The following is a 12,985-nucleotide window of genomic DNA, read 5'->3' on the forward strand; positions in this document are numbered from 1 at the left end:
CATTGAGTATCTCTTTACACTTAATATAAGACACAACTGCCTAACAAGTACCATTTCAGCCAGATATAGGGACTTGTTTTAATACAATACATCTTAAATATCTTGTTAACTGAAAAAGTCTTGAAAACAAATTGTTTTGAGTCATATTTCACATGAAACAAGCTTTTTTTTTCATTTGAAGAGGTTTTTAAGCTAATTTCAAGATCACTTTTAACTCAAAAGTCCTAAATATCACATCTTATTTCAAGAAATCTTGACAAGCCAATTTTCACTAGTTCCATTGGCAGATCTTTTTGCTTATTTCAAGCAAAAACGTCTTGTATTTGTTTTTTTACTTATTTTTGGAGGGGCATTTTTTATCGTCCAGCAAAATTTGTTATGGTGACAGGCCTAGCTGTTGCATTCGAATGTGTAACATATTAACAGAGTGTTGGTGTTTTATTTGGCATTCTAGCTTTTTAAAAAGCTTGTTACATACATATATATATTTATAATATTTGCTCTTTTTCCAGCCTCATCCGAATGTCAAGCCCATGGCGTACGCCAACACGCTAATGCAGCTGGGGATGATGTAAAGGTTCCACGAATCTGTGACACTGACGACCTCCTCTCAGACCCCAACCATCCCTGCCACCTCATTCCCTCCAGTGCTCGGACATGCTCTCGTTCATGCTTAGCCTAAGGGATCCCTTTCCCCAACAAACTCCAGCTAGTTGTAAGCAGAAAATATGTGGCGTAGTTCTGACGGGAAGAGATCACTTAGACCAGACCAGTTCAGACCAGTGCAGAGCTGGTTATATTCCTTCATTTTATTGGTTAAAACTGGAAAATCCATATTTCCGTGTCGTCGCCGGGCAAAGAAAACCAACTCCGACGATTTCAGACGCGTCTCCTCAGAGATATCTGGTTTTTAGATATTTGATATACTCAGCAGATTGCTTCAAATAAATAGCCGGTGTTTACCAAAGACGAAAAATGATTGTTCAGTTTTAGCAAGAGCATCTTGTGACTCTGAATCCTAGCGTTGTGATGTCGGCCTGCATTCAAAGTTTAGCGGTTGCAAACCGGTTCAGTGTTTCCCAAACCAACCGACAGTATGTCAGTTTATTTTTTATTTCACAGGAATACAGAATCAGACCCCCCCCCCCCTCCTTAAAAAAAAAAAGGAGTCTCTTGGTACACTCTTAAAGGTGCTGTTTGCCATTCGTGATGATGTAACTGGTAACATTTCTTTGCACTGCTGCACTGCTTCCTGCTGGGGAAGGTACTGTTGCTCTCCATGTTTTCACCCCTCGATAGTCATTGTGCCGCTCATTTGGCAGCTCCTGCACAGTCCACTCCTCAAACTAGCTTTGGTGTACAGTTAAAACACTGATGGCACTCTAGTCTTCAATACATGTTCGATTGATGGTGACTTATTAACCCCCATACGTGAATTTCATCAGTACACCAACGTCCAGAATACAATCCTGTCTCGAAACGCACAGCTGAGTTGTCCAAATGGCCCTCAACTTTTTAGATAAAGAAATACACTGACGTGTATGTATATATATATACTGTATCATTTAAAGATTCTGTGTAATGTTTGGAGAAAATTATTGAATTAAAAAAAAAGCCAGTCCAGTGATTTTAGAAACGAGCTGTCGTCTTTGCTTGGTGTGCTCCAGTTTTGTAAGTTTCCCCTCTTGGAAATGTTTGCAATGTGAAGATTTACAACGATCATTACGGGCAATTTACGGATTATTATTGAGGCTTTATTTGACAGCTCTCACTTCATTCTGTTTTCACAGTTCAGTCAAGCTACAGTTATAGTTCAACTTAGCTCTTTAACTGGACCTTTGTCCTTAAAACGGTATAAAGACGTGAGAGCAGAATCGAGTAATCGACTGAAATGCGCCGCTGGGAACTGTGAGAAAACATTCAAGACGCTCTGCAGCTTCTTTCTTTTTCTGCGAGAGAACATGCTACATGTAAGTACAGCTGAATTCACCTCACATACTTTGTTTTTAAGCTACTTGAAGTTGCCTTAATGGGCTGATTTTCAGTAGCTAGATGGATGCATGCATGCAAACATAGATATCAGGCCATGGGTAAGAATAAATAAACAAATTCAGTTAAATATATCAAAATGAGAGCACAAAGTCAATGTTTTGGCAGCCTTTGTGTACTTCGATACTATAAAGTTCCTTTTACACGTCACATAGGGAAGTTTTGTCTTTGATAATTTACATTTATGTAAATAAAGATGAGCCAAAAAACCCCCCGAACTGAACATGTTGAATGATACTCGTTTTATAATGTCTATGTTTTTATGAACTTTATTGAAAAAGGAAGTACATACAAATGATTATATATAGAACAGCAGACGGGTGCTCCGATATTTATGTATCAACAAAAATGAATAAATAATAAATAAGTCACGGTAAACTAAAGTTATTATTAGTAATGTAAATGTATTGTATTTATACAGCCCTTTACAAACAATCATTACGATGTACCAAAGTGCTTTACAGTAGGTAATAAATAAAGAGAAGAATAAGTAAAGACTAAGAGATCTGAACACATCACAGCAGATTAAAAATCTTTACTCTGGCTTCCAGTCAGTCACAGAATAGATTTTAAAAGCCTGCTGATGGTTTACAATCTGTGATCTGTTCAGAGAATATAAAGCCAGCAGAGCTCTGAGATCCAAGGACTCAGGTCAGCTGGTCCAGTCCAGAGTCCAGACTAAACATGGAGAAGCAGCATTTAGCTGTTATGCTGCCAACAAGTGGAACAAACTGCCAGTGGAGATTAAACTTTCACCAAATGTAGACATTTTTAAATCCAGGTTAAAAACATTTCTGTTCTCATGTGTCTATGCATGAAATCTGCACGCTATCTTTGAACTTATCTGGACTGTTGCTTGTTTTTAAATTAATTTAGATTATTTTATTTGTTTCTCTTTATATTCTTTTATGTATTTTAATGCTTCTTCCACTCCCTGCTGCAATGCTTTTATTTTATGTAAAGCACTTTGAGTGGTTTGTACATGAAATGTGCTATATAAATAAATTTGATTTGATTTTGATTTAAAAAAAAAAACAATAAAATAACAGTGAAAGCAATAAAATACAACAAAATCGAATAAGATAAAAGTGTCATCGTACTACTGGGTATTAAAAGCAATCCTAAATAAGTAGGTTTTTAGCCTAGATGTGAAGAGGCCCAGTTCAGAAATACGACGCAGCTCGACGGGGAGCTTAATATAACGTAATGCCAGTAAACTTAAAAGAGTAGGGAGGATAATAAATGAATTAATAAATAAAAAGACGGGAAACGGAATGTATTTACATTCTTCTTCTTTGAAAAACCTCTCGTATATATCTGTTGTTGTGGTGCTTTGTTTAGTGTCAGTTAGTGGAAGGGATTTCCACTAAGTATAGTAGATCAATTTTATAACGTCCGTGAGGCGTCATCGTCATCGGTTGCCCGGCAGCGAAACGACCAATCGGAGCGCGTCTCCGTTTCCGGTAAAACTTGACAGTCGCGTCCATTTCTACGTCACACGTTTCAACAGCTGATCTCCGTTCGTCAACTATGCGCCACGTTTTTGACAAATACACGGCACGAGTCGGAGCTTTTGGAGCGGACTCTTCGGGAAGGGAAGGGAAGGACTTTGGTTTCACCTTGTTGTGAACTCAGCCGGGCAGAGCAGCGCAGAAATGCCAAAATACTGCTCGGTGCCTAACTGCAAGAACGACTCCGGGAACGGCGGCGACAGGAAAAGCTTTTACAAGTAAGCAGCCGATTTAAAACAGCCGTAAACAGCCGAGTTCAGTCCGAGTTATTGAGGAAACTTTGGCTGATAAATGAATGAGATAATCCGAAACTCAAGTGTTGGACGACTCACTTTCACGGGGATTGTTAATAATATAAAATATTATAAAAAAAAAAAAATTTCTGCTGTCTTAAATGAATCTTCGTGGTTCTGACCAATGCGTTAATTTAGCTGCTTTTTTTGACGAGTTTCTGAGTTTCTTTTTTTGACCTTTGAGACCTTTGTTTTTTAAAATGATGATTTAGTGACTCCCTGTTAGAGAGATGGACACACTGTGGTGGTTAGAAACGCTGCTGGAGGTTGAGTTGCTGTATGGGAAGCCATTAAGGACACTGTAATGATGATGTCATCTTTATCTTGGAGTTGACTCATTGAATAAGGTGCTTAACAGAACAATTGTCAGAATAATCCCTAAAATTCTGCCCGTTTTCTCATTAAAATATGTTAATTATGTGTAATTACATGTAGCAGCACTGCAAGCTACAGCTAATGAAAAGACAGGGTTGAATTACACTAAACTGAACAGAAAATAATAGCACAAGCTAAAATGTGCTGAGTCCACAGCGTCAGCTGCTCATATCACCTTGTTTTTGCCGAAATCCTATTTTCTGTGTGTCAAACTGTGTTATCTTTGCTGTTTTTCACAGCTAAAGAAATGGGAGCAAATGATATGTCTTTGTAACAAAGTGCCTAAAGATCCAGTTTAAAATGGCTTCTTTGTTGAGTTATCTGTAATGCGTCGACACAACACTGGTTCTCATGATGATTACTTTTTATTCATAGGTCAGATTTAAGGGGCTTAGCTTAAGTTCTGTTCTATTCTCTTCAAACAAAAACAACACTTTCCTCTGAAAGTGGTCGGCTACAAGGACTGAACTGAAAACAAGTTATTTAAGCAGCCGATGCTCAAATAAAAACTTTGAAAAGACCTACACAGAGCCTGGAGAACTGTTGCTCAAGACCATCTCAAAAGATTACAAGAAAGTCTGGCTGCTTGGAAGCAAACTATAAAGAAAGGAGGGGTGTGGATGAAGACTTCTGCCCAGTACCAGCTGTTTCTTGCAAATCATTCTGACAATGATTTACATTTTAACAATTTAACTTTAACTTTAACCTGCGGTTTTCCTTTCTCGTTTCACTTTAGACAAGGGCTGGGCAACGATTAAAATGTTTAATCTAATTAATCACATGATTTCCCTGATTAATCGCATTTGTACGCCAAATCCAAAAATGAATTCAAAAGTAGTATTAAGCTTTTAGCATTTAGCTTTATTTTAAATGTGCTGCCATATGAATGAAAGTGCCATAACATTTGTTGTGCAAACACACTTTTAACATCAGCATCTTTCTGTAGTTTTTATGTAGAAGCCTCGCTCCACTGTCTGTTTCCTTGAATGACTTGCTGCTATCAGTTGTGTGTTTTGCCTTTAAGTGATATTTTAGACTGGAACTACTACGCTAAGAAGACAATTCAACTTGGCAGTGTTTACAGATGACTTTGGTTCTGTCGACTCCGCCTTCTGGAAGAACTTTAACATGAAAATGGCCGAGTAAAAGTTCCGTACCCTTCTCCATGTTTGGTGGATCCGCCGATTTCTTTCTTTTCCGGCTCCACAGCAGACAGCAGCAGACTTTTACAAAATAAAAGCCTGTGAGCAACAGACTTTTACAAAATAAAAGCCTGTGAGCAACAGACTTTTACAATAATGAAATAAAGAATAAAACAGGGGTGGTTTGTGGCGTAGTGGGTTGAGCAGGCGCCCCATGTACAGAGGTTATAGTCCTCGCTGCAGCTGGCCCCGGTTCTAGTCCCACATCAGACGGCCCTGTGCTGCGTGTCGTTCCCCCTCTCTCTGCCCCCTGCTTCCTGTCTCTCTGAACTTTCCTATCCATTAAAGGCACAAAAGCCCCCCAAAAAGTTTTTTTTAAATTTAAACCAAAAAAAAACATGCGTTAATGCTTGATAAAATGTTTATTAATATTTTTCTTATTTAATCGGCGTTAAATAATTAATGGGTTAACGCGATAATAATGAGTTAACTTGCCCAGCCCTACTTTAAACATATGGCATTATTTCACCAGCAGCAGAACTATGTTTCACAGCTCTGATTGTTCCAGGTTCCCGCTGCAGGAACCCGTCCGGCTGCAGGAGTGGCTGAGGAACGTTGGACGTGAGAACTGGACTCCATCTCGACATCAGTATATCTGCCATGAACATTTTGCACCTTCGTGCTTCAAGGTGCGCTGGGGGATCCGGTACCTTGAGAACGATGCCGTGCCAACGGTCTTCCAGGACGCCGAGGTAAAACCCTGCAGAGTCTTCTGAAGGATGTTGCTGTGAAAATGTAAACGCATTCTGTTAGTTTATGACATGAATTTCCCTTTTTTACATTCAGTTGATTGCTTCTCTTGGACCACAGCATCAAGCATCAGCATCACAACACAAATCTAGGCTAAAAACCTACTTATTTAGGGTGGCTTTTAATACCCAGTAGTATGATGACACTTTTATCTTATTCGATTATTTTGTTGTATTTTATTGCTTTCACTGTTCTTTTATTGTTTTGATTTGTTTTTACTTATTCTTCTCTTTATTTATTACCTGCTGTAAAGCACTTTGGTACACCGTAATGATTGTTTGTAAAGGGCTGTATAAATAAAGTACATTTACATTTACAGCAGGCACGGTTCTGCCAAACATTTGACAGTACGAAGAACAGTGATAGTTTTTTTTATTTTATTGTTCATATCATAAAATTATTTTATAGTTGCAGTTTATCCGGATCGATAATTCAGAATTTTAAGAAAAAAAAGCGTTACTTCATGCTAACAGGAAGAGATAACGTGACCTCCTGCTGCCACTTTGAATCAAACTAAAGTAAAGGTTTATGGTTTTAAAGTAAAACCGTGTTATGTTGCTTCTGTTACACTGGAAAAAATGCCCCTCCAAAAATAAGTAAGAAAAACAACAAATACAAGAAGTTTTTGCTTGAAATAAGCAAAATAAATCTGCCAATGGAACTAGTGAAAATCGGCTCGTCAAGATTTCCTGAAATAAGATGTGATATTTAGGACTTTTGAGTTAAAAGTGATCTTGAAATTAGCTTAAAAACCTCTTCAAATGAAAAAAAATGTCAAAAAAAGCTTGTTTCATATGAAATCCGACTCAAAACAAGATGTTTTCAAGACTTTTTCATTTAACAAGATATTCCTGATGTATTGTCTTCAAACAAGTCACACAACACTGGAAAAAATAAAAGTCTTACCAAGTATATTTATCTAATTTCTTGTCAAAATATCTCATTACACTTAATATAAGACACAACTGCCTAACAAGTACTATTTCAGCCAGATATAGGGACTTGTTTGAAGACAATACATCTGGAATATCTTGTTAAATGAAAATTCTTGAAAACAAATTGTTTTGAGTCACATATCATATGAAACTAGCTTTTTTTTTTTACATTTGAAGAGGTTTTTAAGCTAATTTCAAGATCACTTTTATCTCAAAAGTCCTAAATATCACATCTTATTTCAAGAAATCTTGACAAGCCAATTTTCCACTAGTTCCATTGGCAGAGTTTTTTGCTTATTTCAAGCAAAAACGTCTTTTATTTGTTGTTTTTCTTACTTATTTTTGGAGGGGCATTTTTTTCCAGTGTAGGAATCTGCTCAAAGTGAAACCGTAAAACCGTGTCAAGTTGCTTCTGTTATTCACTCTTTTGGTTCCTATAGAAACGGAAAGCGGTGGATCACAGCCAGAGGAAAGCGAAGCGGCTCAGAGCGGACACGAGTCCCAGCGTGAGCGCGTCGGACGACAGGACGGCAGCTGTGCAGATGCAGGGCGCGCTGCACATGGTGCACCTGTATGAGCTCGCTGTGGACGCGTCCCAGCAGGAAGAAAGCGGTTTAGTGGAGTTGGGTGATGTGGGAGAGTCTGAGGGTTCTCTCCAGACAAACCTGGGTTCACTGGCCTCAGCGGACGGAGCCGGAGCAGGTGTGAACTTCCCTTTAACTTTATATCAGACGGTGGATTGTGCATCTCCCAGCGGGGGGAACGCAGAGATGGTGGTGATGTCTGAATGCCCGGCTGGAGACGGGCAGCATGAGATGCTGGATGGAATTACTGCGGCCATTCTGAGTCAGGGCGGCCGGCTGGTCTTTAACGAGCCCATTTTTGGCGACTCTGATGAGGCTGTGGGCCCCGATGGAGTTCAAGATGTGACCTACACCACCCAGGAGCTGTCAGATGTCCACAGCGGTCAGGAAACTCAAGTCATCGCCTACTTTGAGACGATACCAAACGTTCTTCCCTGTGAAGCCTCCACCCAGTTCGCCTTCTCCCCGGAAACGGTGCTGTCGTCCGCTCTGAGCTCCAAACCCATCTCATCTACCCTGCCTATAGTTTCCAAACGCGCGCCGCCTTCCCCCGCGTCCATGGTCCTCACTCTGGAGAGGCTGGACTCAGAGGCGGGAGAGGGAGATGAGGGCATGTCGGAGGCAGAAGAGGCCGAGCAGCAGGACCAACAGCTGGAGGAACATTGGTGAGCTCCCACTCCTGATTTTTAGCCGCCTCGGAGGTGTTTGTCACAGATTTTTAGCCTTGTTTTCAGCCACCTCGGAGGTGTTTGCCACAGATTTTTAGCCTTGTTTTCAGCCACCTCGGAGGTGTTTGCCACAGATTTTTAGCCTTGTTTTCAGCCACCTCGGAGGTGTTTGCCACAGATTTTTAGCCTTGTTTTCAGCCACCTCGGAGGTGTTTGCCACAGATTTTTAGCCTTGTTTTCAGCCACCTCGGAGGTGTTTGTCACAGATTTTTAGCCTTGTTTTCAGCCACCTCGGAGGTGTTTGCCACAGATTTTCCAGGTAAAATGGGATCAGATTAACGTTGCTATAGGTGGCAACTTAATGTTACATCATCACTGGACCATTTATGCGCTTCTCTCTCTTTTATTTCTTTTTTTTGTGGCTCTTAACAGCTATCACAAGAACAGTCTGAGTAAGGAGCAGCTGGAGGCGATCGTGGGCGAGCTGCAGAAGAAGGTGAAAGTTCTGCAGCAGCGACATCGCCGACACCTGGAGAAACTCGTTGGCTTGGAGAACACGGTGAGCCAGCTGCGACAAAACAACCTGCTGAACGAGGAGCGTCTGCAGCTGCTCGAGAGGGTATTTACCTGAATTAAGCTTCCATCTTTAGCTTTTACTGTTGGATTTCTTTTCTTTATTGCTGTCCACTCTCCCTTCAGGCATACTTGCAGACCAGCGCCGCGGTGTCGGACACTGGTGAGACTGTGACCATCATCTACGAGGAGGACAGTGCTGCCTTCTTGTATGCTCCACTGAGCGACGCAGAGACGGTGCAGTGAGGTCACAATGACACACATCCCGCTGTGCCAAAAACAAAGTAAAAGGGAGATAAATGCGCTTGGGAAATAAAACGGTACCTTATTTTCTTCTGTTTAGTTTACTTCAAATCAAATCAAAAGTCTGTGTACGAAACGTCATGTGTCGGCTCATCCGCTGGTATGACGTTAAGTGTTATTTTTTTGGTTTAAGCTTCTTGCCTTCCCACCTTTCTCTTCACCAAATTATGTTTTTTCAAGTATTTTTGTTTGTGATATTGTACGAATCAATAAAAGTAACTTTCATTACAAACTGGGCTTCATTCCTGTGGATAGTTGGAAGCATTTTATTTCACCGTAACAGGTTGGAACAAAAGCAGGGAGTCGACGCAGAGGGCACACCCTGTTTAATAATGTTGAGCTGTGGCAGGTTTGATTCAGTTTCCAGGTAACACTGAGCAGGCTGCTGCGGTTTGGCCACAGTCCAGTTACTTTTTGGTTTAATTGTATTGTTTAAATGTGAGAAAACCAGGCGTTGTATGGTCTTTAAAATAGACTGTAAACTTGTAATGATACACAGACATTGTACAAAATGTACATTTCCACGATCTGAGTCAATTTGGACTGATCTAAGCTGGTTTTCTGGCTTTCTCTCTTTCCATTTCTGCTTCCTCCTGTTCAGGATGTGTGTGGAGCTGGAAAAAAAGACAAAATAAATCACATATATAACAAACTACCATATAATACTGCATCAAAGTGGAATATTTCCTTTTATGACTCCGAAGAAGCACTGAAAAATGTTGGTATTCAGTTTGACCACCAGAGGGCGCCAAATACTTTTCTTTGATTGTTTCGACCCAAACTGACGGCTCGTTTCAGTGACTTTAGTTTCAGGAACTTATGACAACATGAAAATCTTTAATAAAGATCTTCACATCTTACTAAGAGGAAATTTTGACTCACTTATGTTTGACTTCTACACGTTTCTGTTTGTGTTTTATTGATGAATTCACTTTTAATAGCTTCTTCTGGTCAGAAGCTGATCACTGAGTGAAGAAGGTTCCTCACTTTTCTCTTCCACCTGTACGTTTCCAAATGTCCCGTCAGGGGTGGAAGTAACGAATTACAAATACTCACGTTACTGTAATTAAGTAGATCTTGTATTTTTATGAATATTTTTTTCAAGTGTGTAATTTTACTCATACTTGAGTACAATTTACACCATGGCTGTGTTCGAAACCGCCTACTACATACCACATACTTCCATACTGCATACTCATCGATCAGACAGTATGCAGAGCGGTTACCCACAATGCATTTCGCTCCTGCCCGAGCCGAAATCAGCCGGCCTGAAGCTGATTTCGCTTAAGCTCTAAACTCTGTAAACTTTAGCAACATTTGAAACATTTTCAGGAGAGAAAGTAGTCGTTTAGACCCCCAATGTGTTGAAAATCTGACAAAATACCGGCTATTTACAATTTTGTTCCCACGAATTCGGCGCTACTAAAGCTAGCCGCAGTGAGCAACGCACTTCCGGTTATTTTCACAAAATAAAATACCCGTTGCCTTTTATCATAGGGAAAGCCATTACGATACAATTGGTGCTTTTGTTTTGAAAACAGGAAGTGAACCTACCATCGTTGTAGCCATAGATATGTATAGAATGGCTAGATGTGTTACGTCTGAGTTTAGAGCGTCCGCACAAGTCGGCCATCTTACCACAGGGTGAGATATCCGGGAGACAGTCAAACCTGAGGTAACCATAGTTACGGTAAGTGATCTGCTCTGACGCCATTACTCTTATCTCGCAGAAATCTCCACGATTTTACACTATTTTACATACTAAAAGACCCTGTGCGATATTTTATTTATTCGGTTATCTGTGCAATAATTCACGTCACTACTGTGTAATATCTTATCTATTTATGGTCAGACTATGTGCATACAGTGGCCCTCATTTATCAAGCCGTCGTAGAAAGCATCGTAGATATGAGCGGAGAACTCGTCGTACGCAGAGGCTCAAGTGAGATTCACAGAACATGCGTACCACACCAATCCCATCGTAAAACCGAGCGGCTGTTGACAAATCCGGCGGCTGAAATCCATCGTAATGATCCTAACCACGCCTTCTACAAAAGGGGGCTGAGAGGCCGCACCTCTAGAATTTGCGACATGGATCGACGAAAGGCGGCAAAGAAACGCTGGTGATGTAAATCGCAGACCGGACGAGTTATGTATTTTCTCCTACTGTGATGGTCAATAAAATGGGGGGGGGGGGGACAAACAGAAATCGTGAAGTGGATGATGGCTTTAACACACACCATGCAATCTATCGACAGTACATTGAAAGACATAAATGAAACACTGAAGTTACAGAATAAATGCTGAAAGAAATCCTTGTTCTCCTTTCTTTTTTCCTTGAATAACAGAATGCTTACCAAAAGTCAGAATCGCTGAATAAGTTCCTCTCTCCTCCTGAGCGCTCTTGGCTGTGCAGCCTGGTGGTAGGGATCTCTGGGTACGGGGTCCTCTGGATGTACATCTGGAAATGGCACTCCATTTTTTTGGGCAATGTTATGGAGATCCCCACATGCAATAATAATATTGCATACCTTTTCGGGCGTATAGGGTTCCCCCCGCAGCCGAGAGACAGATCCAGCTTTAGGAGCCCTATACACCTCTCCACAGTGGCACGCGTGCGCGTATGCGCAGTGTTAAAGCGCCTCTCCTGTTCGGTGTGAGGGTGCACGGTTGATTAATGAGCCATCACTCTTCCAATTACGGAGTTGTACTTGTTTAATTTATTTAATTTGCGTTTATGTTTATATTTATGTTGAAGTCAAATAAAACATGGGCCTTCTTTAAAGTTATAAGTCTGTCATTTTAACCTATAGGGATTTGTTGCGACTCCTGAGCACGCACTAGTGACGCTGCTGTGTTGCAGTCACCGCAAGTCAAAATGGAAAAGTGCGTACACGGCCTCAGACCTGTCGTGGCGATTTCATCTTTCCTGCGCTCACGATGGATTTGATAAATGCCAACCTTTGCGCAGAAAAGAACGTACACGCGACCTACGCACGTTTTTCGTCTTACGCAAGTTTGATAAATGAGGGCCAATGTGTAATTAACACAAGTGTTGTAAATATGGGCAATAACTCAACCATAGTGCTATATCTTATTTTATTTAACTCTCTTTACTTTGTATATAGCCTATATTCTTTTTTACACTTAGTTTTAGACTATTCTATATTAATTCTATTTTAATTATATATTATTTTAATTATTCTATATTATACTGTATTTTAGATTTATAGAGATCCTATGTGTGTGTTTGGAGCCACTGGGGACTTGAATTTCCCTGAGGGAGTCATCCCAAGGGATAAATAAAGTTGAGTCATGGGGCAAATAAACGTGAAATATTTACGTTTTTATTTAAAAAATAAATATGGACTTCGTCTGTAGTGTGATAATTAGCTTACTACTTTGATGTTTATAATAACCTAAACGTTTGAGAATTAAGCAAGTTATGTCTTGAATGTTTGAATGTTTCACCATCGACACAATGTTGTCGGCGAGAGAGCTTTCTGTGGTAAGATGGCGGCCATCTGCGGACGTTCGACTCCGTTGCCCAGCAACGCGGACGAGACATCTCGCCATTCTATACATATCTATGAGTAATCTCATGATGCATACCCAACATTTCGGCGAATCTAGTATGCATCCGGGAACTTAAAAAAAGTTAAAGTTAGTAGGAGTAGTGGGAGTAGTAGGAGAAGTAGGTGGTTTCGAACACAGCCCGTGTAATCTACTTCTAAACTCTACT

General features: G+C 40.4%; 2 protein-coding genes across 2 annotated transcripts in view; both read left to right on the plus strand.

The window, feature by feature from the left end:
* ppp5c (protein phosphatase 5, catalytic subunit) overlaps positions 1-1,627 on the plus strand; it is a 16,681-nt gene extending 15,054 nt beyond the window's left edge. Inside the window, exon 13 of the mRNA XM_075472827.1 lies at positions 513-1,627. Within this exon, the coding sequence (XP_075328942.1) occupies positions 513-575 (63 nt within the window). The 3' untranslated portion in view covers positions 576-1,627. The remainder of the gene's footprint in view (positions 1-512) is intronic.
* Positions 1,628-3,573: 1,946 nt separating this feature from the next.
* On the plus strand, positions 3,574-9,475 carry LOC142388759 (THAP domain-containing protein 5-like). Its single transcript, XM_075474309.1, has 5 exons — positions 3,574-3,778; positions 5,939-6,122; positions 7,556-8,364; positions 8,800-8,986; positions 9,067-9,475. Exons 1-5 carry the CDS (start codon positions 3,705-3,707, stop codon positions 9,184-9,186), a joined length of 1,374 nt encoding a protein of 457 aa, XP_075330424.1. The 5' UTR covers positions 3,574-3,704; the 3' UTR covers positions 9,187-9,475.
* The last annotated feature ends 3,510 nt before the right edge of the window (positions 9,476-12,985 follow it).

Source organism: Odontesthes bonariensis, chromosome 9 (assembly GCF_027942865.1).
Source record: "Odontesthes bonariensis isolate fOdoBon6 chromosome 9, fOdoBon6.hap1, whole genome shotgun sequence".
Lineage (NCBI taxonomy): Eukaryota > Metazoa > Chordata > Actinopteri > Atheriniformes > Atherinopsidae > Odontesthes > Odontesthes bonariensis.